At 47.6% G+C, this 24,360-nt stretch overlaps 1 protein-coding gene across 1 annotated transcript; it reads right to left on the bottom strand.

The window, feature by feature from the left end:
- Positions 1-292: 292 nt before the first annotated feature.
- Positions 293-23,051, bottom strand: SPATC1L (spermatogenesis and centriole associated 1 like). The gene is given in 5 exon segments (XM_060100184.1): positions 293-625; positions 1,136-1,188; positions 1,191-1,286; positions 10,911-11,267; positions 22,850-23,051. Coding segments are annotated over 5 exon segments (1,041 nt in total).
- Between the last annotated feature and the right edge of the window lie 1,309 nt (positions 23,052-24,360).

Here is a 24,360-nt window from a genome sequence, read left to right as displayed (position 1 = left end):
ACTGCGACCCCAGGGGAGGGGGCCAGGCGCCGTGTGTGCGGGCAGGTCCTCGGGGTTGGTGGCCTCGTTCCAAACACAGCGGGGCTTCCGCCCTCAAAGAGCAGCGGTAAAGGAGGAGCAGCAAACAGACGACTTTTAATAGAGTGCGACTCGCTGGGCAGGTGGGGGCGGTGGGGCGGGCGGCGGCGCCCGCGGCCCCGGCGCCCTCAGCGCGCCCTCCGGGGAGCGGACGAGGAGCGCGGCGCCCGGGTTGCAACATGCGTTGATTGCGGGGAGGCGCGGGTCGGCGGGTTCACCAGGCGAAGAGCGGGCGGCCGTCCTCCTTGGAGAGCTCGCACAGGCAGTTGAGCAGAAGCAGCGAGTCACCCAGGAACTTGGGGGGCACGACGTCGATGATCAACTTGCGCAGGGCGGCCGGGCTGCTGTGCGACGGGGTGGCGCGCAGGTCGGGCCGCTGCTTCAGGATGCCGTAGGTGTTGATGAGGAACTCGCTGAACACGGGGGGGGGGGGCACGTGGCGGTCGTAGCCCAGCCTCTGCAGGCGCGCCGTCAGCGTCAGGCAGCGGCGCGTCAGCTCTCGCCGCTTCTTCTCGTCCACTGAGCCGTCCAGGGACCTGATGGACGTCTGTGGGCACAGGCGCGGGTGGGCGGGCGGAGCCCGGAACCCGCAGACGGGGGCGTGGAGTGGGGCGGGAGGCGAGGCCCAGGCCCAGGGCCGGGGCGGGGCAGGGGCTAGATTCCCCGAGTGCAGCTGTGTAGGTGGTGACACTGAGGCCCACAGCCAGGCCCCCGCCAGGGGAGCCGTCCCCCAGTCTCCCTCCGGCACACAGTGTCAGGGAGAGCAGGGAGCTGCACCCCAGGCTCGCAGAAGGTGTCTTGCCAGCTGGGGCTGAGCGTGAAAGTACTCCCCGGCCTGGAGCCACTCCTGAGACTGTCCCAAGCCAGGAAGCACAGGGCGGGAGCAAAGGGCCTCATGGGACCCGCTCATCGTGTCCCCTGGCACATTTGCCTCAGACACCACTCAGGCTCGCCCAGGGCTGCAGCTGTGTGGGCGCCACTTGTGACGGGGCAGCAAGGGGACCCTGGGGCAGGGGGTGTTCTAGGGCAGGAACGGCCCCCAGGCAGGGAGGCGCACCTGCTTGATCTTCTCAGGGATGTTGGACACAGTGAAGCCATAGAGCCGGGTCACCCTGGGAAGACATAGGCCAGGATGCGCCGGTCCAGCTGGAAGGCGATGTCCCCAGCGATGCGCCCGTCCTTCTCGGTGCCGGCAAAGCTCTGGATCTCTGCGGGGGGGAGGGGGGCGGGGGGGCAGTGAGACAGGCTGGCCAGGACTCGGAGGGTCAGGGGCCACCCACCTTCCTCCTGCCTGTGCTCCAGGGTCCATTTCAGGGAGAGGACAGCCCCAAACGCAGACACTGTGGGATTGGGGTGAAGCCTTGGGAGCCCAGCAGAGCCTTCCGCAAGGCCCTGGTTGTGACCTGAGGGGGACCCTCCTCCCCACTGACACCTGCCCTCCACTGTGAGGCAAACACAAATTTAAAAGGAAACTTTGAATTTTCTGTTGCCAAAGGGGAAAGAGAGCTTTCCTCTCCTCCCCATTCTTGGCACGTTCCCTGCGCACCCTGATCCCAAGTCCTTTCTCCATCCCTCCCCCGCTCCCCCACCAAGATGGGCGTAGACACTTTAAAAGCCTGTTTCACAGCCCAGCATTATTTTTCTTGTCCCCGAGTCTGCTCAGTTCCCAGTCAAGGCTGACCCCTCAGAGGCCCCAGCCCTATGACCAGGTGAACACAGGATGGGCTAGGCGTGTCCCCCACCTGAGGGTGGGGTCTTGTTAACTGAAGGACATGTAAGTAACACGTGTGGGTCCTGTCTGCGTAGCTACGTGAGACGGTGAGGCTCTGTCTTGGCAGCCTGTGTGCATCGCATGCTGGTCTAGTGCTTACTCCGTAGCAAGACTTCCCTTCGTTGTGAACAGGATTGCTGCGCTGGCAGGAGATTCTGATTTTAAGTGTTTCCCACCGTCACCCCGGCACGTCAACCACCCTCCCCTCCAAACCCTGCTCCCACACCCCCCTCCGGTGTCAGCAAGCCTTCCACCTGACAGCCGTGACGCGGTCGGTACCTTCAGAACCACTGCGCTCGGTGACGCTCACACTGCCTGCCCCCTGCTATCACCAGGTGCCCCGACCTTGAGAGACAGCGGAGGGGGAAAGGCCCTGCCTCACGACGCCCGGGGCGCCCTCACTGACCAGGACACGCCCGGCGGGGGGGCGCGGGCTCTCGGCACAGGATCCTGTGCCTTCCACGCTCTGCCCTTTCTTCCCCACGGGAGACATTTAATAACGTGCCCGTTTCTAAAGCTTTTCCTAAAGCCCTGCAACCTTCAAACCCGCCCGTGATCCAAACCCCTTCCAAGGGTGTTGGATGGTGCAGCCCTGCCAGGTCCGTCCACCGGGCAGGCAGTGCACAACCGGCTGGGAGCCCCGCGTGGAGAGCCGGCCCCCCGGTCCTGTTACCCACAGACACCTGTGCCCACCGAAGGCTCAGGACCCCCAGCACACAGAGAGGTCGGCCTGACTCCCCACCCATGCTGGCAGGGCTCAGTGGCCCGGGGAGTTGCTGAACTGCTCCTGCAGGCTGTCTGTGTGGGCGTGAGCACTGGGCTCCCGGACCAACCCTGCCTGTGACCTCGGGCAGCTGTTCTGCTTCCCTCGGCCCCATCCTGTGACTGTCCACACAGCCCCCCATCCCAGAACCCCGCCTGGTCACTCTCCATAGGAACCTGATCGCCAGTCAGCTCGGGCTTTTCAAGGCCAGGTACTGGCAGCCTCCTCCTCTGTGGACTCCAGGAGAGGCTGGGGGGACGACTGGCCTTCCGCTCCCTCGGCCGGGCCTGTGCAGGTGCTGAGCGGGGAGGGCGAGGCCGAACCCAGAACAGTCCGGGTCTCAGGGGATGTGGGCCGGGCAGATGGGTGGGCCGACGGAGGGGCCGAGGGGGTGTGGATGCCCGGGGCAGAGGGCCTCCCCTGAGCCACAGGACCCAGAGCCCTGTGAGGGCCCTGGGGTCACAAGGTCACAGGGTTGGGGCCGGCAGAGAGCCAGGTGTCCGAGGGCCCAGGAGAAATGCTGGGCTGACCCTGTGGAGACAGGGAGCTACAGAGGGTGTCAAGAAAGTAATCTGGCAGCTGAGGCCGGAGCGGCAGGACAGGCTCTGGACTCAGGGTTAAACGGGGGGTGATGGGGAAGTTCCTGGTAACAGGGGCTCGGACCCCCTCAGAGGGGCCCTCGAGGCCACGAGCAACCAACCCAGCTGAGGCCGGGCTGCGTCTGTTCCCTCCTCCAGAAGCATCTCTGGTCCTTCCGTGGTTTGACTCATCCTCACGATGAGCCTTCGAGGGGCCTCAGACTCCACTTACACACAAAGGAACTGAGGTGTTGAGGGGCTCACTGCTTCCCATGACTTTTTTTTTTGCGGTACACGGGCCTCTCACTGCTGCGGCCTCTCCCGTTGCGGAGCACAGGCTCCAGACGCGCAGGCTCAGCGGCCATGGCTCACGGGCCCAGCCGCTCCACGGCATGTGGGATCCTCCCAGACCGGGGCACGAACCCGTGTCCCCTGCATCGGCAGACGGACTCTCAACCACTGCGCCACCAGGGAAGCCCCCCAATGACTTTTAACTCTTTTTATTGAGATGTAATTCACATTATAATAGTCACTGTTTTCAAATATGCAATCCAGTGGCTTTTAGTATATTCACCAAGTCGTATAACCATCACCACAGTCTACAAAACCCTGTACCCAATTAGCAGTCGCTCACAGTTCACCCTGCAACCACACATCTACTTTCTGACCCTATGGATTTATCTACTCTGGACATTTCATATCAGTGGAATCACATAAAATGTGGTCTTTCGTGACTGGCTTCATTCACCCAGCATGTTTTCATGGCACATCCATGTTGTAACATGCGTCAGAACTTCAGTCCTATTTATGGCTGAATAACATTCCATTGTATGGGTACAGCACATTCTGTTTATCCATTCCTCCATTGAGAGGCATCTGAGCTGTTTCCACTTGTTGGCTAATATGAATAATGCTGCTATGAACGCGCATATAAACATTTTTGTGTGGACAAATGTTTTCAAGTCTTTCGGCGATATACCTAGGAATGGAATTGCTGGGACACGAGGTAACTCTATGTCTAACTTTTTGAGGAACTGCCAAACTGTTTTCCACAGTGGCAATGTGTGTCGGTTCCAATTCCTCCACACCCTCTCCAACACTGGTTATTGTCCATCCTTTTTATTATTACCATCCTGGTGGATGTGAAGTGGTGTCTTACTGCAGTTGTCATTTGCATTTCGCTGATGGCTGAGGATATTGAACATCTTTTCACGTGCTTATTGGCCATTTGTCTGCCTTCTTTGGGGAAATGTCTATTTAACTTCTTTGCCCATTTTTAATTGGATTGTTTGTCTTTTACTGATGAGTTGTAAGTGTTCTTGTATATTCTGGATACTGTTCCCTTATCAGATACATGATTTACACATATTTTCTCCCATTCCGTGAGTTGGCTTTTCACTTTCGTGAAATGTCCCTTTGAAACACCAAAGTGTTTACCTTTGATAAAGTCTGATGTATCTGTTTTTTCTTTTGTTGTTCATGACTTTGGTGTCACAGCTATGACTCTATTGTCAAATCCGAGGTCTTAAGAGTTGTGTCTCTGTCTTCTTTTAAGAGTTTTATGGTTTTAGGTCTTTTAAGTCTTTGATCTATTTTTAGTTAAGTTTCATACGTTGTGTGAAGTCCAACTTCATTATTTTGCACGTGGATATCCACTTTCCCAGCACCGTTTGTTGAAAAGACTCTTCTCTCCCCACTGAGTTGTTTTGGAACCCCTTGTCAAAGATCAAACCTGTGAATGCATGGGTTTATCTCTGGACTTATTCTATTTCATTGACTTGTATGCCTGTTCTTATACCAGTACCATGCTGTTGATTACTGTAACTTTATAGTAAATTTTGAAATTGGGAAATGTGAGTCCTCCAATTTTATTCTCCTTTTTCAAGATTGCTTTGCCTATTCTGAGTCCCACGCATTTCCATACAAATTTTAGGATCGGCATGTCAATTTCTGCAAAGGAGCCAGGTGGGATTTTGATAAGGATTGCATTGTGATTTGTAGATCAATTTGGGGAGTTTTGCCATCTTGATAATATTAAGTCTTTTAAGCCATGACTGCAAGATTTTTTCCATTTATTTAGGTCTTAATTTCTTTCAACCATGTTTTATAGTTTTCAGTGTTCTCCTTCCTTAATCACTTAGCAGTGCTGCAGAAGGTACCCAGGAATTAAAGCTGAGAACCAGATACACTGCACAGAAACATGTTAGGGAAAATGGGGCCCATGGAGGAGCAGGGTGCAAACTCCCCCTTCTGTATTAATACATTTATCTTATCAGGAATCAGTCCTTCTCCCTGCTTCCCTCTCTCCCTAAAGTATAAATTAGGCGGAAGAAACGAGCTATACCTGAGAGGATCTAGAAATCATGTCTAGCCAACTTGGGCCTTCCAAGATCCAGCCAAAAACCTATTCCTCAAAGAAAAAAAGTCAGTAAGATTGATAAACCTCTATCCAGACTTATTACAGAAAAAAGAAGACAAAAATTACCACTATCAGAAATGAGAGATGGCATCACCACAGATTTTACAGACATTAAAAGGATAATAATGTAATATTAACAACAACTTTATGCCAATAAATTTAACAACTTGGATGAAATGAACCAATTCCTTAAAAGATACAAAAGCTCACTTTTGTATCTTTTTTTATGAGTGAACTACCAAATCTCACTCAAGAAGAAATGAAAAAAAATTTGAACAGCCTTATATCAACTAAGGAAATTGAATTTGTTGGGGTGGGGAGAGAATGTTCCTACAAAGAAAATTCAATGCTCAGATGGTTTCAGTGGTGAATTTTACCAGACACCTAAGGAATACATAATGCCAATTCTATACAAACTCATCTAGATAATTAAAGAGAATGGAACACTTTCTTCCTCACTCACTGAGGCTGACATTAACCCAATATCAAAGTCAAAAAATGACATTATAAGAAAACTATAGACCAATATACCTCACAGACTGCAAAAATTCTTAACAAAAATTTAGTAAATTGAATCAAACAATACAAAAAAAGTATAATACATCATGACCAAGTGAGGTTTATCTCAGTAATACAAGGTTGGTTTATAATTCAAAAATCAATCAATGTTATTTAACAAACTACAAATGAAAACCAAATGCTCATCTCAATAGGTGCAGAAAAAGCATTCAACAAATTCCAAAATACATCCAGGATAACTCTAAGCAAACAAGGAATTAAAGGGAACTTCCTCAACCTGATGGAGGGCATCTACAAAACTTAGCTAACATCATACTTAATGGTGACAGACTGAATGCTTTCCCCCTAAATGCAAAAAAGACAAGAATGCCCACTGTCACCATTTCTATTCAACACTGTTCCAGCCAATGCAATAAGACAAGAAAAAGAAATTAAAGGCATACAGATTAGAAATGAAAAAATAACTTTGTCTTTATTCACAAATGACATGATATCCTAAGGAATCTAAAAAAAAACTACTAGAACAAATATGTGAGTTCAGTTAAGTTGCAAGATACAAGATTCTATTTGTCAGGGTTCTTTAGAGAAACAGAAACAGAACAATATGTGGTGTGTGTGTGTGTGATTATGAAAACTGACAAGTCCCAAGATCTGTGAGGGTGAGTCAGCAAGCTGGAGGCTCAGAAGAGCTGATGATGTAGTCTCAATCTGAGCTCAAGGTCTGAGAAACAAGAGAATCAATGGTGTGGCTCCAGTTCAAAGGACTGGAGGCGTGAGAACTGAGATTTCAGTTGCAATCCAAAGGCAGTCAGGCAGGAGGAATTCCCTCTTACTTAGGAAAGAGTCAGCTTTTTTGTCCTATTCAGGCCTTCAACTGATTGGATGAGGCCACCCACATTAAGGAAGTCAATCTACTTTACTCAGTCTATTGATTTAAATATTAAACTCATCCAAAAACATCCTCACAGAAATACCCAGAATAATGTTTGACCAAATATCTGGGCACCTAATGGCCCAGTCAAGTTGACAAATAAAATTAACCATCATGGGGTCAATATACAAAACCAATTGTGTTACTATATACTAGAAACAATCAGAAATTCATATTGATAAAAAAAATACTATTTATTTTTCAGCATCAAAAACATGAAATACTAAGGGATAAATTCAACAAAAATGTGCAAGATCTGTACACAGAAAACTATAAAATATTGCTGAGTGATTTTTTAAACTTTATTTATTTATCTACTTATTGGAGGCGTTGGGTTTTCATTGTGCTGCACGGGCTTCTCATTGCAGTGGCTTCTCTTGTTGCAGAGTGCGGGCTGTAGGTGTGTGGGCTTCGGTAGTTGTGGCACACAGGCTCAGTAGTTGTGGCTCACGGGCTCTAGGGTACAGGCTCAGTAGTTGTGGTGCATGGGCTTAGTTGCTTTGCAGTATGTGGGATCTTCCCAGATCAGGGCTCGAACCCGAGTCCCCCGCATTGGCAGGTGAATTCTTAACCACTGCTCCACCAGGGAAGTCCCGAGGGCATGTTGCCTCCCCGTCAGGGAATCGAACCCTGGTCTCCCGCGTGACAGGCGGGGATACTCGCCACTATACTAATGAGGATGGCAGCTTGAATGATATTTTTAAAGAACTAAATAAATGGAGAGATATAAAGGCATACCTTGGATATATTGCTGATTCAGTTCCAGACCACCACAATAAAGCAAAATATCACACTAAAGTAAGTCACATGAATTTTTTTGGTTTTTCAGTGCACATAAAATTAGGTTTACACTATACTGTAGTCTATAGTGTACAATAACATTATGTCCAAAAAAACCAATGTACATACCTTAATTTAAAAATATTTTATTGCTAAAAAATGCTAACCATCATTTGAGCCTTCAGTGAGTCACAACATTTTTGCTGGGGAGGGCCCCTGCTTCAGTGCTGATGGCTGCTGATTGATCAGGGTGGTGGTTGCTGAAGGCTGGGGTTGGTGTGGCAATGTCTTCAAAAAGGTAACAATGAAGTTTGCCACATTGACTGCACCTCATTTCAAGAATAATTCCTCCATAGCATGTAATGCTGTTTCGTAGCATTTCACCCACGATAGAACTTCTTTCAAAATTAAAGTTAATCCTCTCAAACCCTGCTCCTACTTTATTGACTAAGTTTATGTAATGTTCTAAATCCTTTGCTGTCATTTCAACAATCTTTACAGCATCTTCACCAGGAGAAGATTCCATTTCAAGAAACCACTTTCTTAGCTCATCCATAAAAAGCAGCTCCTCATCTATGAAGGCTTTATCCTGAGACTGCAGCAAGTCAGTCACATCTCAGGCTCCACTTCTGATTCTAGCTCTCTTGCAGTTTCCACCACATCTGCAGTTATTTCCCCCACTAAGGTCTTTTTTTTTTTTAATAATCGAATATTAGGGTTTTGTTTTGGTTTGGTTTGGTTTTGGCTGAGTTGGGTCTTCGTTGCTGCGCACAGGCTTCCTCTAGTTGCAGTGAGAAGGGGCTACTCTTTGTTGCAGTGTGAGGGCTTCTCATCAAGGTGGCTTCTTTTATTGCGGAGCACGGGCTCTAGGCGTGCGGGCTTCAGTAGTTGTGCTGTGCGGGCTCAGTAGTTGCGGTGCACGGGCTTAGTGGCTCCACAGGATGTGGGATCTTCCAGGACCAGGGCTCGAAACCGTATCTCCTGCATTGGCAGGCAGATTCTTAACCACTGTGCCACCAGGGAAGCCCCACACTGAGGTCTTGAACCTCTCAAAGTCATCCATGAGGGTTTGTACCAACTTCTTCCAAACTCCTCTTAATGTTGATATGTTGACCTCTTCCCATGAATTATGAATGTTCTTAATGGTATCTAGAATGATGAATCTTTTCCAGAAGGTTTCAATTGACTTTGCCCCGATCCATCAGAGGAATCACTGTCTGTGGTGGCTGTAACCTTACGAAATGTATTTCTTCAATAAGACCTGAAAGTCAAAATGACTCCTTGATCCATGGGCTGCAGGATGGATGTTGTGTTAGCAGACATGAAAACAACCTTTATCTCATTGTCCATCTCCATCAGAGCTCCAGGGTGACCAGGTGCATTGTCGATGGGCAGTAAAATTTTGAAAGGAATCTTTTCTCTGAGCAGTAGGTCTCAGTATGGGGCTTAAAGTATTCAGTAAACCATTTGCAAACAGATGTGCTATTATCCAGGCTTTGTTGTCCATTTATAGAGCACAGGCAGAGTGCTCTTAGGATTTTCAGATGATAAATGCATAATTCTTAAGGGCCTTAGGATTTTCAGATGATAAATGAGCACTGGCTTCAACTTCAAGGCACCAGCTGCATTAGCCCCTAACAAGAGAGTCAGCCTGTCCTTTGAAGCTTTGAAGCCAGGCACTGACTTCTCCTCTCTAACTGTAAAGTCCTAGATAGAATCTTCTTCCAACAGAAGACTGTTTCATCTACATTGAAAATCGGCTGTTTAGTGTAGCCACCTTCATGAATTATCTTACCTGGATCTTCTGGACAACTGGCTGCAGCTTCTACATCAGCACTTGCTGTTTCACCTGGCACTTTTACGTCATGGAGATGGCTTCTTTCCTTAAACCTCATGAACCACCCTCTGCTAACTTCAAACTTCTCTTCTGCAGCTTCCTCACCTCTCTCAGCCTTCAAAGAATTGGAGAGAGTTAGGGCCTTGCTCCGGATTAGGCTTTGACTGAAAGGAATGTTGTGGCTGGTTTGATCCTCTATCCGGACCACTGAAACTTTCTCCATATCAGCAATAAGGCTGTTTCACTTTCTTATCACTCGTGTGATCACTGTAGCACTTTAATTTCCTCCAGAACTTTCCTTTGCCTTCACAGCTTGGCTAACTGTTTGGCACAAGAGACCCAGCTTTAGCCCATCTCAGCTTTTGACCTGCCTTCCTCACTCAGCTTCATCATTTCTAGCTTGTGGTTTAAAGTGAGAGACATGTGACTCTTCCTTTCACTTGAACACTTAGAGCCATTGTAGGGTTATTAATTGGCCAATTTCAATGTTGTTTTGTCTCAGGGAATAGGGAGGACTGAGGAGAGGAAGAGAGACAGGGGAGGGCTGGTAGGTGGAGCAGCCAGAACGCCCACAACGTATATGCGTTAAGTTTGCCGTCTTGTATGCGTGCAGTCCTTGGTGCCCCAAGCAGCTAGAATAGCAACATCAAAGACCACTGATCAAAGGTCACCACAACAAAGATAATAATAATGGAAAAGTATGAAATATTGCAAGAATTACCAAAACGTGACACACAGACATTAAGTCAGCAAATGCTGTTGGAAAAATGGTGCCAATAGACTTGCTCCACATAGGGCTGCCACAAACCTTCAATTTGTAAAAAATGCCATATCTGTGAAGCACACATAAAGCAAAGTGCAATAAAACAAGATATGCCAGTACAGTGTCCACACATCTGAAGATTCAATATTGTTACAATGCCATTTCTCTGAAAAGTGACCTGGAGGTCCAGGACAATTCCAATAAAAATGCCAGCAAGGTTTTTTTGTAGAAATGGGCAAGCTGATTCTAAAATTCATACAGAAGAACCTAGAATAGCCAGAACAACTTTGACAAAAAGAACAAAGTTGAAGAACTTATACTATCTGATTTACAGTCTTATTATAAAGCTACCGTAATTGAGACAGTGTGTATTGGAATCAATACTGACACAGATAAATGCAGCAGCACAGAGCCCGGACCACGCTCCCCAGCAGTGCCTACCACCCCGCACCCACCCCTCGCCCGCTGTACCGTTAAGGTAGAAGTTCCTTCTGGTCCTGTCCCCGGAGGGCAGGCTGCTCTGGAGGGAGCAGAAGCACACCTGCAGCCAGTTGTCCACCTCCCTGGGCTCCAGCAGACTCTTGTCCGCCAGCAGGTCTTGCAAGGGACTCAGGAGCGGGGACAGCTTCCAGTCAGAGCCGCGGGGCGCAGACAGCTCCGGGGAGCTGAGGAAAGCCTTGAAGGACACCTGGGAAGAGGTCGCACAGCCCGGGGAGGCATCGTCCTCTCTGGAGAGGGGGGCGTGTGAGCACAGCAGGTCCTCCAGGGAAGACACCTGCAGCTGGGAGGGCGCATCAGGGCCGCTGTTGAACCTTCCAAAATCTGGAACTGAGGCAGGGAGGAGAGGAAGGAGACGCCAGGCTGAGGCTCCTGAAACATCCCGAGAAGTGTAGAGACCACTTTAAGAACACGCACACACCCTGCCCCGGCTCTGACACCTGCTCCCGTTTCCTCTTTGGAGGAGGTGACGGACACGTGGGCGAAACAGCTTTGGGCGCCGGCGCCCAAGGACACCAGCAGCCTCAGGTTCACGGGCACAGCGAGCATGGGTGCCTCTGACGCTTCCTCCCACCTGTGCATCCACACACTATGACAGTGACTTTTATGTGCTTCTTAAATTTTACATAAATGGTATCATCTGACACATGTTTTATTCTGAAACTTACCTTTTTTGGAGATTTATCCACATTGACTGAGTCAGTTGGTAGCTCACTGGTTCATTTAACCATTTCCCGGCACACGTGCACACACACTTGCACACAGACAGATCACAGATTTTTTTAACCATCATCCCACTGATGCATGTGGGGCTGTTTCCAAGTTTCCTTGTAAAAGCAAAGCTGTGATGAGCGTCCCTCGATGTGCATCCCCTGCCAAACACACAGCCCACAAACTGTCAACGGGACACACCTCAGGAACTTAACAAGGCTGAGGCATCAAGGGTCCCCAGAGCTGGATACTTCCTCTGGCTCAGCCCCAGAGGAGTCTGGAGCCCTGTGCTCAGGACGCAAATATTCCGAGGGGAGGTGGGCTGTTCCAGCAGTGGGCAGGGGCTGGAAAAACTCACCTCATGGACTTGGGGAAGAGCCACATCTATGACCCAGTTTTAAAGGGATTGTTGTGTAGCCAGGTGGGTTTGCACTTTTCATTTAGTTTCTATTTAGTGAATTGAAATTCCCTTCTGTTATTCCCAAGCCTTAATAAAGTTGTGTTAAACGTTAAATTAAACATTTTATTTAATCCTCAGTGAAGTCCAAATTTTCAGGTCACATTACAATAAAACTGTAAATGAAAAATGAGAGTCAATAGAAAATGCTGTCTCCTCAGAATTAAAAGCACTCTCTTAAGTAATGATCTGATCAAGGAGGAAATAAAAATAGGAAAAAATGATTATTGAAAAATACCAAAAATCAGAACACTATATATATTATGACATTTAAAACTGTACATTTAAAACTGTATTAAGGCAGACTCTGTGAGGGCTCACACCAAGGAGTACTTCCCAGAACTGCTGCTGCCAGTGTCCTTGTCCTTACAGTGAGCCACAGCCACCTGCGCCTCTGCAGGAGACCCTCCAACACTAGCAGGGTTTCAGAGAGGATTTAACATGTAATGGGAAGAAGTCTGCTCTCAGTTTGAAGACTGGGTTTTCGATCAGTAGCGGTCCCTTGGTATCATTAGATTGACTATTGATTCATTTTTGTCTACATCAGTCAAGATCTATCATCTGAGTTTCTGATGCTGCTGACTCTACATCTCAACCTGGATGTTTTAAGAGCATTACAAACTGAGAAAGTCTGAAAATGAATTGGTGGATAAAAGTACTCATCTAAATTCTCTTCAGGAGAGAGCAGACAGCAGAAGCAAGAAGAACTACAATCCTGCAGCCTGTGGAACAAAAACCACATTCACAGAAAGATAGACAAGATGAAAAGGCAGAGGGCTATGTACCAGATGAAGGAACAAGATAAAACCCCAGAAAAACAATTAAATGAAGTGGAGACAGGAAACCTTCCAGAAAAAGAATTCAGAATAATGATAGTGAAGATGATCCAGGACCTCGGAAAAAGAATGCAGGCAAAGGTCGAGAAGATGCAAGACATGTTTAACAAAGACCTAGAAGAATTAAAAAACAAATACCTAGAAGAAATAAAGAACAAACAAACAGAGATGGGTAATACAATAACTGAAACGAAAAATACACTAGAAAGATCAATAGCAGCAAAACCGAGGCAGAACAGATAAGTGAACTGGAAGACAGAATGGTGGAATTCACTGACGCGGAACAGAATAAAGAAAACAGAATGAAAAGAAATGAAGACAGCCTATGAGATCTCTGGGATAACATTAAAATGCACCAACATTCACATTATAGGGGTCCCAGAAGAAGAAGAGAGAGAGAAAGGACCTGAGAAAATATTTGAAGAGATTATAATTGAAAACTTCCCTAACATGGGAAAGGAAATAGTCATCCAAGTCCAGGAAGCACAGAGTCCCAGGCAGGATAAACCCAAGGAGAAACATGCCAAGACACATAGTAATCAAACTGACAAAAATTAAAGACAAAGAAAAATTATTGAAAGCAACAAGGGAAAAATGACAAATAATATACAAGGGAACTCCCATAAGCTTAACAGCTGATTTCTCAGCAGAAACTCTACAAGCCAGAAGGGAGTGGCATGATATATTTAAAGTGATGAAAGGGAAGAACCTACAACCAAGATTACTCTACCTGGCAAGGATCTCATTCAGATTCGATGGAGAAATCAAAAGCTTTACAGACAAGCAAAAGCTAAGAGAATTCATCACCATCAAACCAGCTCTACAACAAATGCTAAAGGAACTTCTCTAAGTGGGAAACACAAGAGAAGAAAAGGACCTACAAAAACAAACCCAAAACAATTAAGAAAATGGTCACAGGAACATACATATCGATAATTACCTTAAACGTGAATGGATTAAATGCTCCAACCAAAAGACAAACGCTTGCTGAATGGATACAAAAACAAGACCCATCTATATGCTGTCTATAAGAGACACACTTCAGACCTAGGGACACATACAGACTGAAAGTGAGGGGATGGAAAAAGATATTCCATGCAAATGGAAATCAAAAGAAAGCTAGAGTAGCAATACTCATATCAGATAAAATAGACTTTAAAATAAAGACTATTACAAGATACAAGGAAGGACACTACATAATGATCAAGGGATCAATCCAAGAAGAAGATATAACAATTATAAATATATATGCACCCAACATAGGAGCACCTCAACACATAAGGCAACTGCTAACAGCTATAAAAGAGGAAATCAACAGTAACACAATAATAGTGGGGACTTTAAAACCTCACTTACACCAATGGACAGATCATCCAGACAGAAAATTAATAAGGAAACACAAGCTTTAAATGACACAATAGACCAGATAGATTTCATTGATATTTATAGGACATTCCATCCAAAAACAGCAGATTACACTTTCTTCTCAAGTGCGCATGGAACATTCTCCAGGATAGACCATATCTTGGGTCACAATTCAAGCCTTGGTAAATTTAAGAAAATTGAAATCATATCAAGCAAAATTTCTGACCACAACGTTATGAGATTAGAAATCAATTACAGGGGGAAAAATGTAAAAAAAAACACAAACACATGGAGGCTATACAATACATTGCTAAATAGCCAAGAGATCACTGAAGAAATCAAAGAGGAAATCAAAAAATACCTAGAGAAAAATTACGATGAAAACATGATAATCCAAAACCTATGGGATGCAGCAAAAGCAGTTCTAAGAGGAAATTTTATAGCAATACAAGCCTACCTCAAGAAACAAGAAAAATCTCAAATAAACAATGTAACCTTACACCTAAAGGAACTAGAGAAAGAAGAACAAACAAAACCCAAATTTAGTAGAAGGAAAGAAATCATAAAGATCAGAGCAAAGATCAATAAAACTAAAAGCTGGTTCTTTGAGAAGATAAATAAAATTGATAAAACTTTAGCCAGCCTCATCAAGAAAAAGAGGGAGAGGACTCAAATCAATAAAATTAGAAATGAAAAAGGAGAAGTTATGACAGACTCCTCAGAAATACAAAGCAACCTAAGAGACTACTTCAAGCAACTCTATGCCAATAAACTGGACAACCTGGAAGAAATGGACAAATTCTTAGACAAGTATAACCTTCTAAGACTGAGCCAGGAAGAAACAGAAAATAGGAACAGACCAATCACAAGTAATGAAATTGAAACTGTGATTAAAAATCTTCCAACAAACAAAAGTCCAGAACCAGATGGCTTCACAGGTGAATTCTATCAAACATTTAGAGAAGAGCTAACATCCATCCTTCTCAAACTCTTCCAAAAAATTGCAGAGGAAGGAACCCTCCCAAACTCATTCTATGAGGCCACCATCACCCTGATACCAAAACCAGACAAAGATATTATAAAAAAAGAAAATTACAGACCAATATCACTGATGAATATAGATGCAAAAATCCTCAACAAAATACTAGCAAACAGAATCCAACAACACATTAAAAGGATCATATACCATGATCAAGTGGGATTTATCCCAGGGATGCAAGGATTCTTCAACATACTCAAATCAATCAATGCGATACACCATATTAACAAATTGGAGAATAAAAACCATATGATCATCTCAATAGATGCAGAAAAAGCTTTTGACAAAATTCAACACCCATTTATGATAAAAACTCTACAGGAAATGGGCATAGAGGGAACCTACCTCAACATAATAAAGGTCATATACAACAAACCCACAGCAAACATCATTCTCAATGGTGAGAAAATGAAAGCATTTCCTCTAAGATCAGAAACAAGAGAAGGATGTCCACTCTCACCACTATTATTCAACGTAGTTTTGGAAGTCCTAGCCATGGCCATCAGAGAAGAAAAAGAAAGAAAAAGGAATACATATTGGGAAAGAAGAAGTAAAACTGTCACTGTTTGCAGATGACATGATACTAATCCTAAAGATGTCACCAGAAAACTACTAGAGCTAATCAGTGAATTTGGTACAGTTGCAGGATACAAAATTAATGTGCAGAAATCTCTTGCATTCCTATAGACTAATGATGAAAAATCTGAAAGAGAAATGAAGGAAACACTCCCATTTACCATTGCAACAAAAAGAATAAAATACCTAGGTATAAACCTACCTAGGGAGACAAAAGACCTGTATGCAGAAAACTATAAGACACTGATGAAAGAAATTAAACATGATACCAACAGATGGAGAGATATACCATGTTCTTGGATCGGAGGAATCACTATTGTGAAAATGACTATGCTACAGATTCAGTACAATCCCTATCAAATTACCAATGGCATTTTTACAGAACTAGAACAAAAATTCTTAAAATTCGTAGGGAGACACAAAAGACCCCAAATAGCCAAAGCAATCTTGAGGGAAAAAAAAACTGAGTGAGAGGAATCAGACTCCCTGACTTCAGACTATACTACAAAGTTACAATAATCAAGACAATATGGTACTGGCACAAAAACAGAAATATAGATGAACGGAACAGGATAGAAAGCCCAGACATAAATCCACATACCTATGGTCAACTAATCTATGACAAAGGAGGCAAGGATATACAGTGGAGAAAAGACAGTCTCTTCAATAAGTGGTGCTGGGAAAACTGGATAGCTACATGTAAAACAATGAAATTAGAACACTCCCTAACACCATACACAAAAATAAACTCAAAATGGATTAGAGACCTAAATGTAAGACCGGACACTATAAAACTCTTAGAGAAAAACATAGGAAGAACACTCTTTGACATAAATCACAGCAAGATCTTTTTTGATCCACCTCCTAGAGTAATGGGAATGAAACCAAAAATAAACAAATGGGACCTCATGAAACTTAAGAGCTTTTGCAAAGCAAAGGAAACTACAAACAGGACGAAAAGACAACCCTGAGAATGGGAGAAAATATTTGCAAACGAATCAATGGGCAAAGGATTAATCTCCAAAATATATAAACAGCTCATGCAGCTCAATACTAAAAAAACAAAGAACTCAATCAAAAAATGGACAGAAGACCTAAATAGATGTTTCTCCAAAGAAGACATACAGATGACCAAGAAGCACATGAAAAGCTGCTCAACATCACTAATTATTAGAGAAATGCAAACCAAAACTACAATGAGGTATCACCTCACACCAGTTAGAATGGGCATCATCAGAAAATCTACAAACAACAAATGCTGGAGAGGGTGCGGAGAAAAGGGAACCCTCCTGCACTGTTGGTGGGAATGTAAACTGATACAGCCACTATGGAGAACAGTATGGAGGTGCCTTAAAAAACTAAAAATAGAACTACCATATGACCCAGCAATCCCATTACTGGTCATATACCCAGAGAAAACCATAATTCAAAAAGAGTTATGTACCACAAGGTTCATTGCAGCTCTATTTACAATAGACAGGACATGGAAGCAACCTAAGTGTCCTTCGACAGATGAATGGATAAAGAAGATGTGGCACATATATACAATGGAATATTACTCAGCCATAAAAAGGAACTAAATTGGGTCATTTGTAGAGACGTGGATGGATCTAGAGACTCTCATACGGAGTGATGTAAGTCAGAAAGAGAAAAACAAATATCATATATTAATGCCTATATGTGGAGCCTAGAAAAAATGGTATGGATGAACCAGTTTGCAGGGCAGAAATAGAGACACAGATGTAGAGAACAAACGTATGCACAGCAAGGGGAGAAAGTGGTGGGCAGGGGTGGTGGTGTGATGAATTGGGAGATTGGGATTGACATATATACACTAATATGTATAAAATGGATAACTAATAAGAACCTGCTGCATTAAAAAATAAATTAAATTTAATTTAAAAATTTAAAAAAACCCTGTATTTAGAGGGACCTCCCTGGTGGCACAGTGGTTAAGAATCCACCTGCCGGGCTTCCCTGGTGGCGCAGTGGTTGAGAGTCCGCCTGCCGATGCAGGGGACACGGGTTCGTGCCCCGATCCCGGAAGATCCCACATGCCGCGGAGCGGCTGGGCCCGCGAGCCATGGCCGCGGAGCCTGTGTGTCCGGAGCCTGTGCTCCGCAACGGGAGAGGCCACAGCAGTGAGAGGCCCGCGTACAGCAAAAAAAAAAAAAAAAAAAAAAAAAAAAAAAAAAAAAAAGAAAAAAAAAAAAAGAATCCACCTGCCAATGCAGGGGACACGGGTTTAAGCCCTGGTCTGTAAAGATTCCACATGCTGCAGAACAAGGAAGCCCATGCACCACAACTACTGAGCCTGCGCTCTAGAGCCTGCGAGCCACAACTACTGAGCCCATGTGCCACAACTACTGAAGCCCACGCACCTAGATTCCATGCTCTGCAACAAGAGAAGCCATGCAATGAGCAGCCCATGCACCGCAACAAAGAGTAGCCCCTGCTCACCACAACTAGAGAAAGCCTGCATGCAGCAACAAAGACCCAACGCAGCCAAAAAATAAATTTAAAAAAATACTTTATAAAACAAAAAACTGTATTTAGAGTGAAATTAGTAACTTAAATCCTTTAATTACTTCTAAAACATCACCAAAAAATTAAACATTCATATGGGAATGAACTCTTGAGGAAAGAAAAAGTTCGAAAATAATAAAAATGGCAGCAGAAATAAACTTGAAACAGCTCTATGTAAAGTCCAATAAGATAGTGAAACTGTGGAAAGCAATTTTAGAGAAACAGAAAACATAAAGGAATAAAATTGGAAATGAGAAAAGTGATATAAGAATGACTAGGAAGATAATGTTTAAATTATAAAAGTATTGATATTATATACAATTGAGTATTAATTGAAATTTTTAATAAAAGGAGAGATCATCTGGGAAATTATTTTAAATGACTCAGAAGTAGAAAACCTAAATGGACCAATAAGCAAAAAAGAAAAACCTAGGGGCTTCCCTGGTGGCGCAGTGGTTGAGAGTCTGCTTGCCAATGCAGGGGACACGGGTTCATGCCTCGGTCCGGGAGGATCCCACATGTCGTGGAACGGCTGGGCCTGTGAGCCATGGCTGCTGAGCCTGCGCGTCCAGAGCCTGTGCTCTGCAATGGCAGAGGCCACAACAGTGAGAGGCCCGTGTACCGCAAAAAAAAAAAAAAAAAAAAAGAAAGAAAAGAAAAGAAAAACCTAGAAGTTACAGAATAATTATGCTGCAAAGGGCTGAAGGCCTGGGTGATTGGTTGGTGAGTGAGTTCTTTCAAGTTCCCAAACAATTCACAATCCCTACATCATATAAATGAGGTTGGAACACTGAAAAAATTAAAAGATGCTTGATTATTAAGGTTATAAATTCTCGCAACTCTGATATCAAATCCCTGCAAAGACAGCCATGGAAAGAAAACTGTAGCCCAGATTCATGTAGGAACAGAGTCCAGAGATCCTAAGCAAAGCCCCAGCCAAACAGATGCCACAACAGATACAGCTCAGGCCCAGGACCCACAGGGTCTCTCAACAAAGCAGCATAACAAGACCCCACAGACGAGCTGTGAGAAGCAGCTGAGGGCACTTCCACTGATGCCGAAATGAGGTCATAAAAATTTAACAAAATGAGCTGTTTCTCAATTCTTTATTTTTGTTCTTTAAAAATAAGGACTAGAAAGACTCTTCCTCAGCACCCAGACTGCACAGCCCCCGATCCCTGGGCAGACAGGGCCATTCACTGCCCACCACCCACCAGGAGGATGGGGGGAGGCTGCCAAGGCCAAAGGTCCTGGGAGTTCTGAGGAACAAAGACAAAGACAGAAACAAGTGTATGAGCTGCCAACCTCGTTTAAAATGATCGTTTGTAAACAGAGCAACTACAGACTTAGAAAACATAGGAGAATGAACTGAAAAACTTAGCAGAATAAAGCAGCTTATGAACGGGCTGAATATAGGATAAATATCTACAAATCAACAGCTTACCAAAACATAGCAACACTGATAACCGAAAATACAATGGAAAAAGAAATCCCATCCATGATTGCAACAAGTAACAAAGTGCCCCAGGAATAAACTAATTAATGTGAAAGATTTATGTGTGAGAAATGGCTAAAGAGACTTGAAGAAACAGAGCGAAAATAGCTTAATAAAACTGCAGTAGATGAAATCATCCTCTGGGTGAATGTAAGCAGAAGAAATGCGAAAAAAAATTACCCCTGCCTTCTGAGCCAGTGATTCTACTTTTAGGAAAACATACCCTAAGGAAATAACCCTAAATATAAAGTATTTTGTTGTGGTATTTACCTCAGGGTAAGAAAAAAGAACTGTCATTTCAAACATAAGAAGAGTTCATTAAATTGTGGTTCATCTGATTTTGGGAATATTACACAGCCATTTGAAATATATTTATAACAATATAGAAACAGCCACGTCACGGTGTTCAAGGGAAAGAGGCAGAGAGATACCCAGAAACTACTTCAATCACCTGACACTCCACCCAGGACAACAAGGAGTCCAGGCAACAGCAGAGGCGCCGTGACTCGAGGGGCTCGGGGACCAGGATGGTCTGAAGGAATAGGACCAGGAGGGAGGGGCCGGGATGGTCGAGGCCGCCCCCGCCTCTGTCCCTTGGATCATGTGAACCACATGCTCGAAGTGGCCCCAGGAGACGCCAGTGTGGCCTGGCTCAGCTCCCACAGGTGAGGCCGTGTACTGGGAAGGTGCAGGGTGTAGAGGCCGTGGCCTTTTGGAGAGGGTCCCAGTGTCCTCTTCAACGTTTCAACTGCACGCAGCCTTTGACCTAAGGGTTTCCCGACAGCTACCCCTCGGCAGGCCGCAGAGGCACACGTGGGGCCATCCGTGGTCACAGGGAGCTGGAAAGGCGCTCCTGTCGTAGGGTCCCGGCTGAAGGGCTGTGGTGAACCCACAGGGAACAGTGTACCCTCCAGGAGAGGGCCGATGGGCAGTGGCAGCAAGATGGACGGTTGGGGAAATCCAAGTGTAGAACGGCTCAGCCCCATTTATGTAAACCAAAGGGATCCCTAGACACACACACAAATAGCCACCGACAGTCAGAGAGACGCGAGTAGACGTTGAGAGCGGCTGCCTCTGGGAGTGGGGTCAGGAGCTCAGGCTGAGCCTTGGGGTAGTTATGTTCCCTGAGTGACTCTGGTAAATGAGAAAAATGGGTTTCCAGAGCACATCCTGTTTTGAACACAGACAGTGAGCCGCTGCTGTGTGCAGTTCTCCCGTCTGTACCATGAGCTGCTCGCAGGAACACCTGCTGGTTCTCCAAGTCCAGCCCCAAGGCCAAGGCTGCACCCTCTGCCGAAGGCTGAACCCTGGGCATGGAGGTGCCTCTCTGTGGAAGGCCTGGTGGCCACGGGCTGGCCAGGGGCTGGGGCTCCTCCTACGACTGCTGTCCGGCAGGATCTAGGCTTGCCCACAGGCGGGGTGCTGGCCACGGTCCCAGAGGCTCTGGCCCGACTTGGACTCTGACGGGGAACAGCCCAGCCTGAGCGAGGGCCTGCACCTCGCCCGCAGCCCACGCATCCGGCCCGGTGAGGCGGGGAGTGAGGGAGAGCCCAGAGAGCCTGTCCCCGGCTGACCACGTGGATGGCTCTGAGCCCTGAGGGTAGGCCCTGGCACAACTCAATTCTTGGGATGAAGGGTGACAGAGCGGCACAAGGCAGGTGACTCTTGACAGTTGTCACAGTGCAGATGAGGCCTTGCGACAAGTGCCTCATGAGCCTCCGTGCACTAGGCATTCCTCGTAGGCTGCGAAGGCGGCATGGACCCTCTGCAGGCGTCACACGCAGGACACAGCACCGTGAGGCCAGCCCCTCCTCAGCAAGCGCCCGGGGACAAGTGTGTGTCTCGACCAGCGGCAGGAGCTTACGACACGGGCCCCCGGGTTTCTCCAGCTGCCCCTCCTTTACCCTCCATCCCCCCAGCGAGGACCCCCTGCTTGTCTGAGCTCCTTCCTCAAGGCCCCCCTGAGGCTGAAGGTGTGGAGATGCCATGAGGGACCCTCACACCCTGGGGACACACTCGCTCACGGGGCCCTGCGCCCACAAGCTGCGTGCAGGGGGCTGATGAGTGATGGCGCCACCTTCCACGTGGGCCTGCTTGCTCAGGGTGGCAGCAGGCGTTCGGTGGACTCCAGGAGGTGACCACACAACAGAGGTCCCCGGGGCAGCCCGGGCATCCTGCTGCGGAACTGGCAGCAGCTTTGGAAGCAGCTTCAACTGCTTCCAAAAGGAAAGGAAAACATCTCACACCCAGTCGAACGGCTCATCCCAAGAGATGGCAGGTCCATGGGCGCGGGCACGCCCAGGCGAGGGGTGGGGTGTGGACTCTGCCCGCCCTGCTGGGCAGTGAGTGATCACCACCTCCAGGGACAAGGAGGTTGCCTGGTCAGGGGCCCACTGTCCACATCCCAACCACTCAGACCAAGGTCAGGGCTCCAACCACGACCTAAATCACACTCCACGTATGAAAATGTTTAAAGCATAGCCAACTAACTTCCACAGAAAGTGTCAGGCCTCTGGAGCGGCTCCCACAGGGCGAGCTGCTCTACGGTCCCTCACTCACTTCCTGCCGGTGATGCTGCAGGTCCTCCCTCCTGGGCGCCCTTCCCAGCCCGGGCGCGGCTCAGCCACGTGATGGGCCTTGACTGACGGCCAGAGCGGCGGGCGAAGCTGCCCCGGCCGAGGGCCGAGCATGCCCGGCGGGCCCGGCTCCCAGGAAGGGAGATGCGCACACGGCCCAGCCCTGCCAGCACCCCCGGGCTGACTTTGTGGACCTGGACGTGCTGTCTATAGCCTCTGGGACAGCAGCTCGGCGGCCACCACGGACAGAGAGCCCCACCAGCCCAAGCGGGTAACCTGCCCGCCCTCCTCCCAGGCGCGGACCCGCCTGAGGACACAGGCCCGGGCTCACCTGCACCGCGAGGGGAGCAGGCCTCGGGGTAGGCAGGCGCCTTGGGGATGAGCAGGTCGCGGCCCCCGCGCCCACAGCCCTCCTGGCAGCTCGCACTGAGCAGCCGCTTCAGCATCTGGTTCGCCTTCACGAGGCGCACCTGCTTCCTGAGGTCCGCGTTCTCGCTCACGAGCCTGTTCATCAGCTCGATGCCCTCAGCCATGGCCATGTCAGTGCTCACATGTGGGCCCGTGGCCCGATGGAGGTGGAAATCCAGAGCCCAGGGGCGCTCCAGAAACACCAAGAGAAGAGCCCGGAGTTCCACGCCCCTAGCCTTCCGCAGCCTTGTGATGTTGCCCTTAAAGCAGCGGCGACCCGAGGCCACGAGGGAGTGGAGGGGAGGGGGCGGGAGGGTGGGGAGGGGCCGCCTGAGACCTCGCGGGACGGGCACCCCAGCGCAGGGAAAGCGCAGGCCGAGGCCCAGACAGGAATGTTCTGGCATGTCCCAGGAACAGCAAGAACTCTGGGCCACACCCCAGAGGGAGAGGAGGCCCTGGACGCAAAGAAGGTGGGCCGGGGAGCCCCTCGACGGCCCCCATGGCCCACGCAGCCCCACCGGGCTCGAGGGGGCTGGCAGTTGGAGGCCACCTGCCGACCACACTCCCTTGGTCCAGAGGGTCCGGGCAGCACGTCAGTGTCCCCACACGGACCACCAGCACTGACTGTCAGGGACACTGACCATTACTGGACCTGAGGACCCCTGGCCAGGGCCCAGGGCTGTCTAGACCAACCACATGCAGAGTCCTGCCATATTCCAGTCCTTGGTCAGGGTGACCTCCGTGACCCCCCTCCATTTCCACTAACTACCCGGGAGGTGCATAAACTCAGCACTGTTTCCTGGCTCCAAAGGCAGCAGGTGGGTCGCCTGCTGCTCTGCCTGAGGACACAGCCCAGAACAGGAGCAGGGTCTTCTCTCCCCTTCAGCAGACGCCTCGATGTCTCGAGGGCAGGGATAGGGGGAGGAACCTCCATGCAGAACGCAGCCCTGCCTTCCCCAGACTCACAGCTTAGCGTAACATCGCCCACCCAATCTCGGGTGGCATTTGCAGAGAAGGGTTGCATCCCGAGATGGAGCTGACAGGTCGGCGGGAACGTGGACAGCGCCCACTGAGGAAGGCCCCAGGGCAGATGCCCCACCAGCCTCCTGAGAACAGGGCCGGGCGTGAGTAGCTCCCCTCCGCTGGCCCCTCCCCTCACACTTACAATGCCATTTCTTTCCCCCCCCCCCCCGAGAAAACCCTCTCAAGGTGGTACCCTCCAGCCCTGGACCTGGGAACATCCTGCCAGTTTCCTGGTCATAATGCACTTCCCTTCTAACACATCACTGGATTCAACTTCTAGTATTTTAAGTATTTTCTATATTCATGAGGGAAATTGATCTGTATCTCCTTTTCTTGTAATGTCCTGGTCTGGTTTTGCTATCAAGGTCATATTGACCTTATACGATGAGTTGTAAAGCGTTCCCTCCTCCA

Source organism: Mesoplodon densirostris, chromosome 5 (genome assembly GCF_025265405.1).
Source record: "Mesoplodon densirostris isolate mMesDen1 chromosome 5, mMesDen1 primary haplotype, whole genome shotgun sequence".
Taxonomy (NCBI): Eukaryota; Metazoa; Chordata; class Mammalia; order Artiodactyla; family Ziphiidae; genus Mesoplodon; species Mesoplodon densirostris.
This window is presented reverse-complemented; position numbering and strand designations above follow the sequence as displayed.